Here is an 18,914-nt window from a genome sequence, read left to right as displayed (position 1 = left end):
GCTCCAGACTTTTCTAAACCTTTCAAGCTTGAAGTGGATGCCAGTGAGGTGGGGGCTGGAGCTGTTCTTCTTCAGGATGATGGACAAGGAGTGAGTCATCCTGTCTGCTTCTTTGGCAAGAAGTTCGATACTCATCAAAGGCGGTACTCGACAATTGAAAAGGAGACTCTGGCCATGCTTCTGGCTCTTCAGCATTTTGACGTGTATGTGGGATCCACTTCCCAACCTGTAGAGGTCTTCACCGATCACAATCCTCTCGTGTTCCTCTCTCGTATGTATAACAACAATCAACGATTGATGAGGTGGGCTTTAATTTCACAAAACTACAACATTGAAATAAAGCATAAGAGAGGATGTGAAAATATTGTGGCCGATGCCCTCTCAAGAATGTGATGGTGTAAGGTTAACAAACTTATACGTTTGTTTTTCTGGGTAGGGGTGTTACATCCCCCAGGAGGATGTCTCTTCTCCCTATTAACCCTTTGTTTTGTCCAGGCTCCACCTCCTCTGTCCTGATTGGATGTTGCGCAGAGTCCGGCTAATTGGTAATCAGCAGAGCACTACTTAAGGCCTGTGGAGCTGTGCTTCTGGGCCCTCTGGCCATTTTGGTTGCCATACTTGTGCAGGCTTGCATGCCTTTGTATTTTGTGTGAGCATTGTTGTTTCATGTTCAGACTGCTTGTAGGGGAGAGCTGCCTTTTGTTTTGACACCCTGTTTTCTCCTGTTTGTGTTGTTAGGTAGGTTATGGTTATAGGTTGTATATTTTGTTTCTTTGGAGTTAGGCAAGTTTCTTTTATTTCTACGTCAGGGATGTTTTGTTTGTTATGTTGGCCTTGGCTCTCCCTGACGTTACACCTCGGTCTGAACCCCATCACCAGTGTTAAATAAACCTTTTAAAATTACCATCTTGGCTCCTCCTTCTCTATCCACATTTATGTTCGTCCCTTTAACCCCCTAGACTAGCCAGGGGACGTAACAACTAGTTAAGATCATAATTTTATGCATGTATTTGTCCAGCTCTTCTTCTCAATGCTGGTTTGTACAGATGACGTGTAATAAAAAGCCTGCTAATATAAAACTGTCCATTTTGAAATTATTGCTAAATAAATATTTTCTTTAGAGAATGACTCACAACACAATAAGAACCACCAAAGGTTCATGCGTGGATTGTCTCCTTACAACTCTTCTCATTTTTATACTCGCACAAACACTACACTCACATAAAAGGCGTAAAATTTGTTCACCATGACTCATAAAACTGTTACATAAACTTGCATCATAACTTGATATCTGATGTATGTAGTTGAATCAGTTCTACTCCCATGTGCCCAAACATTAAGCCCCTGTATACTGTCTGTATCACAAATAATGGCCATTTGTGTGTTTGATGAGCGCCAGCACAATGCCAGATTATCCCCAAAGACCGGTGGCCACGGCTGACTGTTTGATGAGGAGTGATTTAAAGGGCTCAGGGAAGAGCTTCCCTAAAGCTCGGAGGGCCTCTACTTTGGTCAACACAAAGAAATCCCTGTTAAAATACAGTCCGAGACAAAGGTCTGAGTCTCTGAAGTGATTACAATCTATCTGTTCTCTAAGCAAGAGACCCAGTCAAAGAAGCCTGAGAGCTAAGTCTGCATGCTACACAACTTGGTATGAGACCCATGTGATCTGCTAAGGTCGACAACATCTGCACAGGAGATTGAACACTGATCACAGCAGGATTACACTTGAAACTAAAATGTGACACTGAAACACAGTGACCTAGCACCAAGCTGAAAGAAGCTGTGCATTAATTAGCCAGTAACCTGTATATGTGGTCAAACTGCATAATTAGAAAGAAAGAAAATATGAAGTATTAGAAAAAAAGACACCAACATGCTGGGAAAAAATTCAAAAATATATGTATTTTACAGTTTTAAAGGGCAAGACTGTGAACAAGTCAAGGGAACACATTAAGGCATGAGACATACTTGATTTTAACTACACGCATGATGGTGAGTGTTTGGAGCTTCAGTTGTGAATGTCATCAAAAAATAAAAATATGCGTTTCAAGAAGATTCAAGAAGCACTCCAACGGTAAGTACCAGAGTCTGTATAGGCATGCTGGCATCTCTATGATGTGCTGTTGCCTCTGCACAGAGACAACTACACTTCGTTATCAGTGTCATCTTAGGTATATGTAAATTAGACATAGGAACAAACAACTCTGATCGTTTTGCAGCTCTGGATGGAGGTGGCTCCGTAGTTTAGTGGTTTGCTTGCCAAGCAAAAGCTCGCTGGTTCAATTCTAGCCAGAGAGACAAATTCCCATTGTGGTTGCATGACGAAAAACATCAAGCACGATCAAACCATCAAAGCCACCCGCTGTGGCGGCCCCTGTGACAAGGGAGCAGGGGTAAAACAAAATGGAGACGTTGAGCTTTATCAATTGAAGTCCCACTGAGAATAAATTTCTTAAAAGAAATGGGCTGCCCTGATATTTACTGTTTTAGGTCATGCAAATATGGAAGCCCTCTGGTGGAATCCTCCACTAACACGTGTAGTAGGGAGTCAAGCACATAAAATGTTATATTATCACTGCAAGCGGATGTTTACGTTACTGCATGGTTAAAAAGCAAGTATCTCTTGCCTGAGGTCAACAGGTTAATGTAAAACATGTCATGTTTTGAAACTGGCAGATACCTTCTCTGTTGTGTTAGCTGGCAGCGCTCTCTTTTATTGGCCTTTCCTACATTTCATTTATGCTTATGTATCGTATGGATCAACTGACCAACAGCAGGAGTGTAACAATAAGCAGCCAATTTTCTCAAGTGACACTTCCAATACAGTCGAAACGAATAAAAAAACGAAATAATAAGACTGAAAAACTGTGTTTAAAAAAAAAAAAAGATAAAAAAAGCATTATTTTGTGCAATTCTACAATGAATGAAAAATAAGAAGACAACATAAAAAGAGCAAATACTCTGTGGCTGTATGGTCTGTCAGCTTTGAAGCACAGTTAATGTCACAAGACAACAAATACTATGCCAATTATATTAAAACACTGCCCACTAGATATTAAAATATTGCCCACTAAAACATGCCCACTATAGATTACAGTGAATACTTTGATCGGACTCTTGTAAAATTACTGTCATGTCCTCAGTCATCCAAGAGCCGTACTGTTATCGATGTTATTATTCAAACAGAGCGACTGCGCCTCGCGCTACTTGCTAAATGACAACAATCTGGCAGAAGTCTGTCACCAGTCGGAAAATAGTCAAAATCTGAGCTAAACATCTCAACGTGCCTGCCTGATTTTAACAGTTAAACAGTTTACATTTGTATTCTTTCATGGAAAAAAAAAATATCAAGACAATTGTTCAAGCCTTAGAAGAACAATAAACTGAACACCATTAAGGTCTCCAATAATGGGAACAACAGTCCTTCACTTTCCTGTTGGTTGATCCTCTTCACTTGTCTCTTCACAAGCACAGTTTGGGTTACAACACTGTAGAAGTCAAGACGTCACAGACAAATATTTTCAGGGACTCAGCATTGACTTTTCACTTTCAGACAGGAGATCAGTTCTTTACGTGCCTGACAGGCAGAATAGAGTTGTAGCCTTCCAATATCATTGATGATGGATATGGAATAAGCAAGGCTTTGGGCTTGCAATCCTTAAATATCCAGGTCCAGGTCTTATGGTATTCACTCAGTTCATCTTACAGTGATGTGTAGTACCTCCTCTATAGCATTAGTCCAATAATTCTCTGTGCTGCCCAGCTGTATAGCTGCCCTAGCTATATATGTACCCAAGCCCTAGGCGTCAGTTGTGGGCATCTTGGGATGCTATAGGTACAAAAGTAGGATTGGGAGAGAGGAGCAGTGAGGCTGCTGGTACGGGAGGAAGCAGCAGGGTTAGGTCGGGAGAATCGCTCCAGACCACTAGGACTGTTTCAGCCGTTTTCTTGGGGGACCCAGGAAGGGACACTGGGCCGAGGCCAGAGAATGATAGGCCTCCGCAACCAGGTGTGGGTGAGAGATCACCATGGATTTCCATCCTGATGTCTCCATCACATCAGCAGCGTGACTGAGAGAAAAAAGGGAAATGAAATACAAAGGAAACGGAAAGCAGGAAAAGATGTTAAATTAAGAAACTAAACAGATATCCAAACAAAGTACACAAATTAATCTTTTTCTCAGAGAGAAAGAGTTTGGGATTATAAGACTCCATCTGTGTGGAGAGCAGCTTTGAGACATTACAGATTTGTCATACCAGCTGGTGAGGCTGTTATTTATTTTATATTTTTAAATATTTAACCTTTGAGGTCATCTTTGTGATAAATAACATCACACAAATAAAAAGGCATCATTAAAGTTGCACAAATATACAGGCATGTGATAAAAAGGTTAAGTCATAATGTTTTTTATATCATATCATGAAATAATTACTTGATTAATCAGCTAATGAACAGGAAATTATTCAGGAAAGATTATGATCATTTGTTTATTTATGAGAGTCGATTTTTAAACAAAAATGTTAAACATTACCTTTTGTTAAGTTTTAATTGTGAGGATTTGCTGCTTTTCTGGGTCTAATGAACTAAATCTTTTGGTTTTTTGGACTCTTTTATACAATACTATTACACAGTACTCTTAACATGTACTATAATTCATATATTATAGTATATATAGTAAGCAGAACACAATATTAACAGATAGATGGTTCATTTTAGAGACCACATGAAAATCTCACTGTGAAAAGCAAAATAAAGGCACACAAATGATGACTAGTTCCCATTTTCAAAGCATTCCACGTTTAGGTTTCATTATTCACACCTGGTATTGTAATGAGGAGAAATAAAGATGGCTAGCATGTGCCTATTTCAGCTGAATTAATTCCATTAACTGTTCATTTGTTTGCTCTTGAAAGATCCTCAGACATTTAAACTAAATTGTTTTTCCTTAGTTGGGAAAAGGGAGGAAAAAGTTGGGAAGGTTTTCTAATTAAGTGCTGATCAGTTTACTTGTGGTTGAGCTTACACCAGCAGACCCTGTGGCAGTCTTCAACCTCCTGACACCCTCAGGGTGCTGGGATGCACTATCACGCACACTGCTGTGTGGCCTTTAATGACATTTTTCATGTTTTATTGTGTGTAAATAAACAACCGCATGCGTGTGCGTGTACAAGTGTGTTTATGTTTTGGCGCGTCTGCTCCTGGCTGTTTGTGTGTGTGTGTCTGCGTGAATGTGTGGTCCTATGGTTTCCACACAGCAGCTCCAGACCTCCAGCCAACCTCTGACCCTATTCTCTGTGGAGGAAGTGAAGCCCTGCTCACAATAATGGCCAGTACGCTCAAGCTGAGGGCAGTGAAAGGGCACAAGGAGAGCAACCACAGCAGGAGAAGGAGGGGAAGGGATGGACCGATGGAGGGGAGAATAAGACGGCAGCGGTGACAAATAAAGAAAAAGGGAGGTGACAAAGAGTAATCAAACGTCACGGAGGGAGATAGGGAGAGAGTGACTGGGAGTAGAGCAGTGATGTGAAGGTAAATCAAACTATAGTCTCCAGTCAGTGGTAATTATAAGTTACCAAAAAAATCTACTAAAAAGGCATTTTGTCTGTGCTTCACATTACTCGTGTTGTGTTTACATGCTGGTCTAAAAAAAAACTCTGTAAGCTTTTCTGTAAACAAAGTGGATTAGGAGAGTTTAGGTGCCTTTCCTCTCTGCTGCATCCCTGGTGAGGACGAATAAATGAGACAGAGGAAGGATAAAGAGGACTCTTATTGTCTCAACTACATGACTGTAAACTGCTTGTAAGGACTGGTGTGGAAAGAGGTTAAGGTGCTTCTGGGGGTAGGATTATTGGTTTCTCTGTGTCGTCCGTTTTCAATATTTGTCCTCTAAATTGATTTTTGTTTTGCTGCTCTTGTTGCTGTCGATTGTGTCTGCAGGAGCTGGGTTGATAACGCTTTGCTGGCCAGGAGTCCCCTGTGGCCAATTTTCCCACCACCACAACAACGCTGTCGCAAATTAAACTGTCATAACGCCCATAACCACAATTAATGACTGGGATTAGGGGGAGAAATCTGCATTACTGAACACCTTTAGGCACACATGAGCTCTTAAGCACAAAACAGAGGTGGGAGACGGGGAGAAAAGGGGGGGAAAGGAAAGGATAATGGGAGTGAATGGAAAAGGGAGGGAGACGAAGCCCAGGCAGGAACAAGGAAAGGACATGAAGCTGTAAAGAGAGGACGGAGGAATGAACAAAGGGATGGAAAATGTGTCTGGCTCTAAGGCACACAGTTTGAACAAACACGGGTAAGGTGATAGGCAATTCAGGTAGCGACTGAGAGAAAGCCTTTTGTTTCAAGTGGGCATTGAAACACTGGATCAATCACCTGTCGGTGGACATAAATAGTAGTCATTGATGCTAATAGGCCACATCGTACCTAAACAGGCTGCACGCAACACGATTAACACCAGCAGCTGAGGTTTATTGCTAAATGGACCAATATGATACAGCAGCAAAATCATCTGATCTGGAGATTAAATTAAATTTCCTCGGGAGACAAAAATTGCTCCCACTGAAAATTAATGACATCCCCTGACAAAAAGCCGAACGCAGAAGCGTGCGTGTGTCGGTGAAAAAAATATTTGCATTAGTGTGGAGGTAGTTCTCAAGATGGATGATCTCAGCGCGAGCGTGTAACTCACTAGTTGATGAAGTCCACAGCCTGCGTCTTGAGCTGATCTGCACTGTGCAGGTCGGCCAGGATAAGGATCTCTGCGGCATTCTCCACAGACAGATTCGTGCAAAGAGCGTCCTCACACATCACCTTCAACCTCTCCAGAGCATACTACAAATGACAGAGAGGGAGGATAAACAGCAGGTAAACTAAATTACTTAAACAGCGCTGCCACCAACAACTGTAGCAGCGGTGTGTAATGATACGGTAACACAGAATTACTCCACCGCAGTGGCAACAAGCATTAAATTGAATAAGAAAAAAAATATGGCAAAGAGAAGGGTAAGTGACAGATATGCATACTGAGTTGGAACTGATGATGGAATAGCATTACACGAGAAGCGAAAAATTATTTCCACTGAGTCTGATTACAAAATTGCCAGCTACAATAACCTTCTCTCATATTCACACACACTTCAAGATGACTCGTAGAGGTTTAGCGGAGACTACAGTTTAATGTCGCAGTACTTCCTTTTAATTTAACAAGTTACATTCTGTCTATCTACATTCAGTGACATAAAGCAGTCGATTTAAATGATTTGTCATTAAATAAGACTTTTTAAAAACGACAAGTAAGCATGTGGAAAGATTTAAATAGGGCTACTGGTTCATGAAAATCCCAAAACTACCAATTTATATTTATTGTTGAATGCCAAAAAGACAGGAATTATCTGTCTTGCTCCAAAGACACAAGTTAGGAAACTAGTGACGAGTTAACCTCCTAGGACCTGGCGTCCACATATGTGGACATCACATTTTGGGTTATTTTAGACCAAAATACTCAATTTTGCTCTACTGGGGCCTGATATCCACTTACAAGGACATTATACTACTACTGTTCTATCAAAATTTTAAATGAATATCCTCATATGTGGCTCTTATTTTCCTTAGAAACAAAAATCAGGTAAAAAAAAAAAAAAAAAAAATCTGGTAATTCTTTGTTTTTACATTCATCAGGTCCCAATATGCCCAAATTTCAAAGAGAAATTAAAAATGCATGCCGTGGAAGAGTTCGGGTCTTAGGGGGTTAAATGTTTTTTGGTTGCAAGTGTTTTAAACCCTTTGGCAAAATTTCTACAAAGTCTAAGATCGTGGGAGCAGTGAAGCTATGCTGAGTCACATGGTTCTTTGAGCCAAATTTGCACATTAAGCTACGACTATTAGGAATGTTCGTGATTTCATAATCACGTAAAAAGAAAAAAAAATTAGAGCTAGTAACTAGCTCTAATTAGCCTCTGATAAAATGATACATTTACCGACCACTATTTAACAAGCACGGAAAAATAATGCATTAGTGATCTGCGATAACAAAGACGAGTAAAACAAGTTCAACCAAGGTGAATATAGATGACTTGGTATAAATACTAAAAACATACAAAGGTAAACACTACTAAAGCCTTTACACTGCTTGGAACTCCTCTGTGAATAAATTAGTTCATACAAAAAGAATCAAACAAAAATGGTATCACATGCAAACTATGCCAGCTAAAGCTCATATATCATAAGTTTACCACAAGATCTTTCCGGTGCAGATGACTCACTCAAAATGTGATTTTACAGAAACAGACAGGAAACACTGAATATCCGGCATGAGTACAAGAATAAACAATGAGGAAAACGATTCATTGGAAGTGTGTGCATGTCTTTACCTTGCACAGTTGGGTCGGCTTTATCCTTTGCTATAAAAGTATGTTTGGATGTGTAAGTATGTGTGTTTAGAGGTTGAGGAGCATTTGGTGCTTCCCAGGTGTATTTTTGGGAACATTATCATGCATACCAGCTTGTGTGTAAATGTACATAGTAGCAGGTGCGATGCACACACACACTCTTTGTACCTTGTCAGCTGCAGCCAGCAGGTCATCAGCCATCTTGTCCAGGTTGGGGGCCTTGCCTGTGTAGATGAAGCACATCATCTCTTTGAAGACATCTGGCTCCACGTCATTTATCTCCACACGGTTCTGAACGGGTAGAGAGGACAGGAGAGGAGAATACACGCAGGGTTTAACAGAATAAAAGAAAAGAGAAGAAAAACAAACGCTTTGACAATCCTTCAAAACTATGTATGGCAGCAGTGTCTTTTTTATTTCATGTAAATTTCCCAAAACCCACCTGACTTAAAACTCTCTCGCCTTGTTTAGTGTACACACACACACACACACACACACACACACACACACACACACACACACACACACACACACACACACACACACACACACACACACACCAAAACATGTTCCAAAATCACAATAGAGAAAGAAAGAAAAAGAAACACCTTGAAGAACCTTCTGAGCAGTCAAAACACGTTTCAGCAAAACTACATTCTAGTAAATTTATTTAACTCTTTTCAGCAGATTCAGGAGAATTAATCCTGAGCATTCATTCCTTGACGGTGCCTGCAGCAATCAAAGTAGGCTTTATCGCTCTATGGCACAGTGACGGTAACCTGAACCTTTCCCCTCCACACTGACAAGAAGAACAAAGCAATAAACCAATTATAACAGTGCTTTATCGTCACCACAGTGACCAGCGGCGTTTTAGCAGGGTCAGACTGGGTGTACCAACAGTTTAGTGCATTTGTGTCAACTCTGACCACTCAACACCAACATAATCATACTGAGAAATAATCGAAGCAGAGTCTAAAAGCTTCTGGTCTGAGCCTGCAGTCTGCCATGGTAGCCTTTTGCAGGAATGCACAAATCACACAAACACATGAAGACGTGAAAAAAAATGAGTAATTCTAACAGGCAAAATAACATCAATGTGTATAATATCAAAAACAACACACCTATTGTTTCTAAATTAACCTCAAACTCATCAGAATCGTTATATTTCTAATTCCTTTCTATTTTTTCTAACGTGTGTTGGAGCGTTAATGAAATAAAAAAGACATACTACCACCAAACTACCTTGGAAATCACATCAGAAAAAAACATAACAGGACTTTCTCGCGTAATGAGAAGGCAGTGCCCAACCAGGTCTCATAAATAGACACAACTCCTGTAGTTACAGTGTCTGAAGCTCCCCTCTATTCACAGAGCAGTCCTCTATCAGAGTGCTTCTTTATGAGCTCATTTGTCTCTTTTCTATAGAGTGCTGCAGAGGAGTGTTAACCCACCTATCTGTTTTCTCTGAGTCGTATGGGGACGTGGCCCACAATCTCTCCCTCTTTCTGATGAAGACGCCTACTTAAACAGCAATTAAGATGCATTTCCTGGCTCTGTGCTTTATAATTTCCCCATTTGAGCTCTGCAGGCATCAATATTCCGCTGACATGACGGCTAAATCACCACAGTTGAATCTCACCACCTCCTATCAGATCAACACAACCAACTGTGGCAGAGAGACTCAGTGCATCACACATGTACAAGCACACACAGACACAAACACTGTTTTGTTTCCATCACGTCAGACCTAAACTTAACCCTATTTACACTAATTTCGTGACCAAGCCTCACTAAACCACGAACTAATTTAATTATTTGTATTATGAGGACTGGAAGGGGAATGGCATCAGAGACATTATATTTATGGGATTTATGGGAGAATTCTGAAATGCTCCCAAAGAGCAAATCAACAACAGAAACAGGAAACAAATGAGCCAATCATGCTGTTACACTGACACACGAGAGGTTCACGACCCTTTCAGTTTTCTGGTGGCAGATGCATCTTTCTGCTCATTATTGTAGCGAGGGAGTAGCTACTTTTTAGCTCCTGTATCCCTAATGTGCATTAGAATGGGAAAAAAGCAGAGACACTGATGGTGCCACCACCCTGTTATAAAACTGAGGGAGGGGGGGCAAAAACCTTTATAGCTTATTCTGGGACAGGAAATAACTGCAATGATTCATTCCAGGATGGCTGTTGAGTTGCGACACTTGCCTCAAGAGGAACTTGGATTGCATTTACCTAACTTTACATAAATTTGCACATAAATCTTCAACGTTTTTTCCATCTCTTAAAAGTATTATCAAGCTACTCGCATGCAGAACTGTAGCAACAGGAAGCTTGAATCCACACCGTCAACCTGCTAATAACACTAATCAGTCACAATAGTTCCCAGAACTATTCATACCTCCACAGTACTTACACTTTAGTTTTACATAATTAAATAAGAAGTTATAGGAGAGGCAGAAAGTTATCACAACTAGCATCACCTTTCCATCATCTCCACTGTAAATAGGACGACGTCAGACAGGTTATTTAAAATACACCCTTATGACACCGACTCCTGCCTTATAACTGTCTGCAAACCACTTCCCTCTTTGGAGCAGTTAATATTCCCACTAGACTCTCTCTACTTTCCTTTAAAGGTCAGTACTGTCAAGACATTTTGCTACTGATCAATGGCACCTATGCATGTGTTAAAGTTCACTAAAGTCAGAACTTATAAAAAAAACAAATTGAGCAGATTTACTGTGCCCGTTTCATTAAATTAATGAATTTTGATGTGAGGTATGAACATTTTGAGCAGCAGCAACACCAGGCACAAACTGCAGCACAAAAAAAATGGCAAAAAGATATGTATATTAAAAAGATTAAAAAGAGATATCAAAAGGAAAACCAATTCCCTCATGACATTGTAATTGAGTTCCAGGAACAGAGTGATCATATTGAAAGCAACAGAGACTTCAGTCATTTTGTCTGATACAGTCTTGTTAAGTCTACAAATAACACGCTTTATGCCATCAAAGAAATATCAAAGATTATACAAGTGATAATGATATAATCACTTAAGGATTTTTTCCATATAGTAGCTGTGATGACACCATATAATAGTCAGCAAGACATGAAGGAACATGTGCAGCCACACTTGTTTAAAGAGGCAAGTGCTTCCTGATGCAACAGAAGGAAAGATTGAAATTTAAACATTTGACTCACCGTGCACTGAGGGAGCAGGAGCGACAGAGTCAACTCACCTTCTTACTCTCTTCCATCTCGTGCTCAAACATGGCACTGAACACCGGCGAGCGAGCTGGGACAGAGAGAAACAAAAGGCCGAGACAGAGAAAAGAGGGTTTGTTATTGAGTGTAATGTTGATACACGGTGAGGTCTCTGATATCCGTTAACAGCTTGCCACAGGGCCGGAGGAGAGCAAGGACATGACTGACAGCAGTGACAGCAGTAGAGGCATCATGTGGAAAAAGTCAGCTCCTTTCTGCTGACAGACTCTTGACAGCCTTTCTCGTTTGTTTAGCCAGTATTCAACGTTGATGGGCCGACTTGAGTGTTGCTTATCTCATATATTATTCCCTAATAAAGATCTGTTTTCCTCTTTTAGTTGCACTTTCACTTGCTACCACTCAACTGCTATTTCTTTTTTTTCCCCCCCTTTCCTAGATATGGTTTTTCACACGGCTTTTGCATCACAGCACAGTCTACAAATCCTCTCAAGGAAAGTTCAGACTATTCTTCCATTTATAGAAAGTGATAAGCCGTGAGAGAGAAACAATGTAAAAGAGCTGCTGGTTATTTGCCAAGTCACAACAAGAAACAAAGAGGGTTTGCAATGAAAAATGTATTCTTATAATCCAAGTTCACACAGATTTCATATTGTATATTTTGCTAAAGACATTTTTGCACATTTTGACAATCTCCAAAATAACAAAGATAAAGTCTAGTAGGAAAAAAAAGAAGCAAAAGCAATGACCCAATGGCCCTAAAATGGACATATTAATGTATTTAATGTTTAACGTATTTAGTGAAAGCTTAAGCACAGTGTTTTTCACTGTTGTTATCCCAGACGTGACCCCAGCTGGAGAGGTCATGCTTAATCTCCAGTACAGGCAGAACATGACGGCCCAAACAGAGCTCTTTAAAATTTCAAATTACTGCTGTCTAATAATTCTGCAGGCTTAAAATAATCACCGCATCGTGTCCCTGTAGTTCTGCTTAAGGCAACAACACTGTATTTTCTCTCTTGTCGTCCCAGTGGTGACAGTGGTTAGTTTTGGCACAGAATAAAGCACAGCCTCACAGATGGAGCTTAGCCTGTACTTGATTTCCAGCTACTGTTATTACTAGTAGAGTAAGAATGTGTTCCTACAAAGGTAGACCTTGGCCTTTTACTCAGAGTCGCATATATACTATAGCCACGCTTTTCTGACATGGTTCGCTTAGTTTGATTATGCACTGAAAGGGTAACAGTTCACATTATTATTCAGAAGTGAATGCCTTATTAGCTAGTCATTAAAATCTAACAAATGTTGTAACACATTATTAAGTATGTGTCAAAGTCAGTGATATAATAATTAATTCAGACACTTAATAATGAGTTATTAACGCAGAGCTATCTAACCATTTAATTACTCATTGGGTTACACGGTGTCATCCATTAAAACTGCCAAAGCCACAAATAGCTATAATACTGTATAACTGAATAAGCATTAACAATGGACACTGAGGCTATAAGGTCAGAAACTCACTCGCTACAGGAGAATCTCAAATCCACTAAATAAAAATGGCTAACACTAAGTCCCTTAACATTTTCATACATGTTACTTACGACACGTTTAGAGTTTTAGCAAAGGTGGGACATTGGAAATAAATGGTGTTCGTTTTAGTTACTTAAGTTGTCACAGTCATTTTACTATAGTAGAGAAGATCATTTGATGAGAAAACGTGAAAATACAGTGTACAGACAAAATCTTAATCTTTGAAATCCCATTGCCACAGGTTTATAAAAAGAAATCAAGCACCTAGCCTTGCATTCTGCCTTTATTAACTTATTTTGTAAGCGTATGGGGCATTCTTTAATAATAATGCAAGTCAGTTTTCAAATTCAAATTCAAAGCTTCCTTTAACATCAGCACAAAAACTGCAACAGGAGTTTCATGGCATGTGTTTCTGGGGCTGAGCAGCCAGTAGGTGTAATGAGTAGGCGGTCCAGAACTTCTTCTGATACAATGTAAAAGTTTGTTCAATATCAAAGGAATTGCTCGTGTTCTCACACCAGTGAAAATGTTGAAACATTAAATAAATGATGGATAGCATCTTAACTATCAAGCTTGTTTTAGTTGATAATGGAAATTCACATAACCTTCAAATATTCCTATTCTCCCGTCTCTTAGGAAGGATACTTCTTTTGTGTATATATGAGGTAAGACAAGCTAGCCACAAAATGTTTTTTGAGAAAATTAAGTTTTAAGAGAGTCTTGCTGTCCACAGGATATTAAGAAGTGCCATGTTAAAGACTTCAGCATACTTTATCCATTATGTATATGGATCCATAACTGAAGACTCAAGACTAATATCAATACTAGTACTATCAGATATTAGTACTGAGTCTTTTGACTCTTAGATGAAGTTAGAAAGTTTGGTCCTGTTACGCTTCAATGACTTGATCGGGAGTCCGCCTAGCCTAGACATTCTCTCTGTCTTAATATCTGCATGGAAACTAAACTGAATGGCCTGGTAGGACTTTGGGAACAAATCTACACCAAGTCTGTCTGGTGCAGCTGGTGAGCTCATACTGCAGTAGTAAAGCGAAAGGGTGGGTGAGAGAGAGAAAGAATAAGGAAGAGGTCACAGTAAAGAAAGCATGGAGAGGAGAAAGGAAGGAAGGAAGAAGAGGGATGGACATGGGGAGAAAGCGGAACTGAGCACAATTTAAGGGGAGAGAAAAGCATGAAAACCACTGGGAAGACATTTAACAATCAGAAAGGCGCAGATAAAAGACAGGGAAAAGGAGATAAGAAAAGAATACAGTCAAAGGAAGATAATAAAGAATAAAAAAGGAGCAAAAAATAAAAAGCCTGAGTGAAAGAGAAAGAAGAAAAGTAAGAAATGTAGAAGCGGGTATAAAATTAAGGTAAGCGACGGGAAGAGAGTGAGTTGTACAAAGATCACATGGCCAATGCACAGCCAATTTGAGTTACTCTCCCTACGCCGTTTGATCCCACTCTGTCCGTCTCCACGGCGATTAACGGACAGCAGAGTTGTCACGGGAACAGCCTAGAGGGGGAGTAACGCGGAGGAGGTACGTCATCTGGACTGAGCGGAGAAAGAAAGCACGGTAGCAAGAGAGAAAGGGGAAGACCCCAAACCACAGCAGCACATAATTAAAATGGCTCCTCACACACACATTTCAACAAATCCAATAATGAACAGCCTCCCCTCGTCTCCACAGAGACACACAGTTCACCAGTTTCTTCAAACTTTTCACTAGCTGATGCTGGCTGTCATCAAAGTGCCAATATCTGAAACAAGTTTATGCTTGTCTGCGTGAGAGTGCGAGAAACTTTATTTTCATCAATATGGATTCCTGAAGGCCAATGAAGACACACAGGTGCTGAAGGTGTCAATAGTGAATACGGATATTCAATGTATTCAAATTTAATCATCCCCGTGGCGAGCAAAATTATTCATCAAAATTAAAAATTTGATGAAGTATTTCCCCCAGAATTTAGTTCTCGTCACAGTGGAAAAGCCTCTGTAACAGCATTCACACCGAAACGAAAACTCTCCAGTGAAGCCTAGAATAATGACAGACTCCTCTATGAATAATAACAAACTCCACCACCCTCATAAAACTTTGAATTCAAAGTATTTTAATATAAACGGTGGATTAGAGTGCAATGTCAATGAACTACTTTTTCATCAAATTTTAATATTTCAATTCAATCTAAATACAGACCAATTTTAACAAAGGCATAAGGTGTTATATTCTTTACCATCAGAGTAAATAAAAGAATAAAAGAAACAAGGTATATATAAAATAAAACAGACCTTACTTAAATGAGGCCCTTTTTCCCCATTCGAGGCCACTTCTTTGTGTACCAATGGACCACTTTACATTTGGTTCTGACTATTTGCACTTGTGCATCTGCAATCTCACCACTGAATTCAAACCTGCTTAGACAGCAAACCTGAACTTCTGTGTCAAACTGACCTAGCATATATTGAGGGGCAGCAGTATGGCTTCATGCCGAGAAAGAGCACTGCAAACGCGATGTTTGCTTTGAGAGTGTTGATGAAGAAGTATAGAGAAGGTCAGAAAGAGCTCCACGGGGTCTCTGTAGGCCTTGAGGAAGCATATGATAGGGTGCCAAGAGAGGAACTATGGTACTGCATTAGAAAGTCAACAGCAGCAGAGAAGTATGTGAGGGTGGTGCAGGACATGTATGAGTCAAGCAAGCCACTGGTGAGGTGTGCAGTAGAAGTGTTAAATATGGAGAAGCCAGACAGAAGTAAAAGAGGAAGACCACAGAGAGGAATCATGAAGTAGGACATGCGAGGTTGGTAAAACACATATGACATGCTAGGGCCATGGTGAGATGGAGGCAGATGAGCTACTGTGGCTCCAAATAAAAGGGAGAAACTAAAGAAACGGAAGCAGCAGCAGACTGGTGATCATGGCAGGTTTGTGGCTGAGACCAAGAGACCAAACAGCAGTAAGTCTGAAGGGAGAACTCAAGTCACAAGTCATCAGCTGACCTGAAACATGGTTCTTGTAGTCCATAATAACCTAAGGCATGGCAAAAATTTACCATAGCGCACCTACATCAGGCTTACCAAAAAGGCTGATTTGTGGGGGGCTACAACAACAACAGGGTATTAGACCCCCATTTATATCAATGCAACTTCATCCTCTTCTCTAAAATTAAATTCAACTCGGGGGTGACCATCTTCACACAAAGAGGAAAAGAAGGCAAGCACCACAAACGTGATAAATGGTCAGAACTTCCAGGAAAGAATTTAAAAGGACACGTTGAAAGTGGTAGAGAGCTGCCCAAGTAAATAATCTTGAAGGAAGCATCATGAATTTAAATCGGATGTGTTTTTTGGACTGCATGTGCGACCATCAAACAAAACAACAAAAAAAAAAGAGAATCCTAAAATGAATTTAATGCATCAATGTTTAATGTGAAGTACTGTGCACAAAAACACATTGTCAAAAAGAAAAGACAAGTATACTCCTGGGAACAATCAACCAAATGTTGCCACTAGTCTAACAACACTAGCTGTTAGGATTAAAACAAACATTGCAAAGAAAGTTTGCCCATCGTTTGCCTATGGCATATCACTGTGTACTTTAGACAATGGTGTGATTGTTTTCTCAGCCCCCGCTGATTCCAAAGTCATATTGATGCAAAGTTTGATTAAAACAAGTCACTTGAATGTTCATAAAATGAACATGGCAGCTCCAGGCAACAATCAGTCATGTTTTATCGAACGGAAACCTCAGCGCTGTCAAATGAAGCCAACATGTTGCAGTTTCTTAAAGGGGTACTTGTGGCTGGTTTAAAAAACAAAAATAAACAGTTTGTAATACAATTATCTGACAGACGATCCAAGATCATTCTTCATGGGTTTCCATCAGGGTTTTTTTGCTATTGCTTGGCAACTCTGTTTCAGCAAGTTTCAGCTCTGTCAATTAATTTTCTATAGGACTGAGGTCTGGAGACCGTAATGTGCTTCTTCTTTAGGCTCCACTCTCCCTCTTTTTCAGAATTATTGTCTGACAATCTTAACTGATAATTTGTCTCTCACCAATAAAATGAAACTACTATAAAAACTATACACGTGAAATAATTACTTCCCCTAATGTATGTATTATTGCAAAGAAGACATTAAAGTTGGACCACAAAATTTCTAAATGTCTTAATTTATTTATCAATCATAAACTTGTGTTGTCATTAAAAGCATTTTATCTTCACAGACAACACAAAGCAGTAAGTGTATTGCTTTAAACAACGTTTCCAGCTGGGTTTTAGCACCTGAAGGCTAAATATAAAGCTGTAGCAATAACCTCTTACACATGTGACAAAGGATATTCTCACCTGCCAATATGGCTTTGTGTGCCTGGAATTTCTGGCCAGCAACACACAGGGAGCAGTCGGTGAATCTGGAGCTTGCCCACAGATCTCCAAGTTCTTCCGCCAGCCTGCAGTCAGGAACCCTCACCATGTTCATGGTGTTCTGGCCTGAGATATTCACAGAGTCTTGCACTACGCTCACCTGAAAAGACACACACACACACGTTTACAGATTACCCCCCCATGTCGTAAATTTTGTGCCCTTTTTATTGTGTAAATCGGAATAACTCGTTTTAGAGTGAATAGTTCCTTTAGCACACTGACTGGTTCACACAGAGGCAAATAAACAGCATGCAATGTTCATAAAAGGAAAATAAATCGGTAAATCAAACATGCTGTGAATGCTTAATGTGGGTTCACTGTCTCTGTAATCAATACATCAGCCACTCAGTATGGAAGTAATTTGAAGAAAACCTATTGTTCCTTCTTTATCAAATCAGACTGGCTACACTCCCAAACAATCCAAAAAACCCGCATTGAAGTCAAATTGGGAGTGCCAGCATGTGTGTGTGTGCATGAGAGTTGTCTGTATGTCTTCCCTGCTGACTTCACCACCTGTTCCAGACAATGTCAACCAGACTCATTTATCTCTCAACAGGACTCACTGCAAACACACACAAACAAGCAGGCTCATGAGCACAAACACACCCACATATTCACACACACACTAATTACTAAGTAATTTCCAACAGACTGGATTGACTGACTTGCAGTTTTTCACCTGCCTGGAGTGCAATCTAATCAAAGAGAAAAATTAGCTAGCTATAGCCTGGTTTGGAACATTCTGTAGTTAGTTAATTAATTAGTTAGTTAGTTGTCTGGCTTTCGATTCATGACAGATTAGTCTAGTAATGACGAAGTCCAGAGTCATTCTAGCTAGCATCCGCGGAGTGAGGGTTAAACGGTGAAGGATTATTAACTGAGTTCCAATAATAAACTAAAACTAATGGTCTAGTTAATTTTGTTGAAATTATTGGAAGATGTCCTATTCTGATTGGATTAATATAATCTTGTAACGATTGAGTTTTTAGTACAAGACAAAGACTGCATTGACAAAGTTCAACAAAGTCTCCTTTAGTTCACAACTTGTAAATTAATGTGTTTTAAATTGTCTAGCTGAGGGCTCAGTAAATTGTCAAATTAAGATTTGGCTAGTTATCTGTTATTACTGGGTTGGGTTGCTTCCTTTTCCCTTTAAATTAGGCCTTTTAGGGTCAGGTAAGTTTACGGACACTGTAATGACACTGTTAGGGAAAATATTCTAAAACACTTCTTCAGTAAAGACTCAGAGAAGAGAAACACACAGAGTTCTTGCTAGCAAGGGCAGTCTCAGAGACTCGCCCTGAGCTTTGCCCTGG

The 18,914-nt window shown here is 39.9% G+C and overlaps 1 protein-coding gene across 5 annotated transcripts in view; it reads right to left on the bottom strand.

Annotated features, from left to right (window-relative positions):
• Window positions 1-1,885: 1,885 nt before the first annotated feature.
• LOC120741429 (speckle type BTB/POZ protein) overlaps window positions 1,886-18,914 on the bottom strand; it is a 95,143-nt gene continuing 78,114 nt past the window's right edge. For 4 of the 5 annotated variants that reach the window (XM_040044347.1, XM_040044372.1, XM_040044382.1 and 1 more), the window contains 5 exons: window positions 17,521-17,698; window positions 11,658-11,713; window positions 8,574-8,696; window positions 6,707-6,849; window positions 3,929-4,073 (listed from right to left, as the gene is read on the bottom strand). In XM_040044347.1, coding sequence (XP_039900281.1) covers window positions 3,929-4,073; window positions 6,707-6,849; window positions 8,574-8,696; window positions 11,658-11,713; window positions 17,521-17,698 — 645 coding nt within the window. Of the gene's footprint in view, window positions 4,074-6,706; window positions 6,850-8,573; window positions 8,697-11,657; window positions 11,714-17,520; window positions 17,699-18,914 lie in introns of all 5 variants that reach the window. The other variant, XM_040044355.1, reaches the window with a different exon arrangement.

This window comes from Simochromis diagramma, unplaced genomic scaffold, assembly GCF_900408965.1.
Source record: "Simochromis diagramma unplaced genomic scaffold, fSimDia1.1 OVJJ01000321.1, whole genome shotgun sequence".
In the NCBI taxonomy this organism is placed as follows: Eukaryota; Metazoa; Chordata; class Actinopteri; order Cichliformes; family Cichlidae; genus Simochromis; species Simochromis diagramma.
Note: the sequence above shows the minus strand (reverse complement) of the source record. Positions and strands in the feature narration are given on the sequence as shown.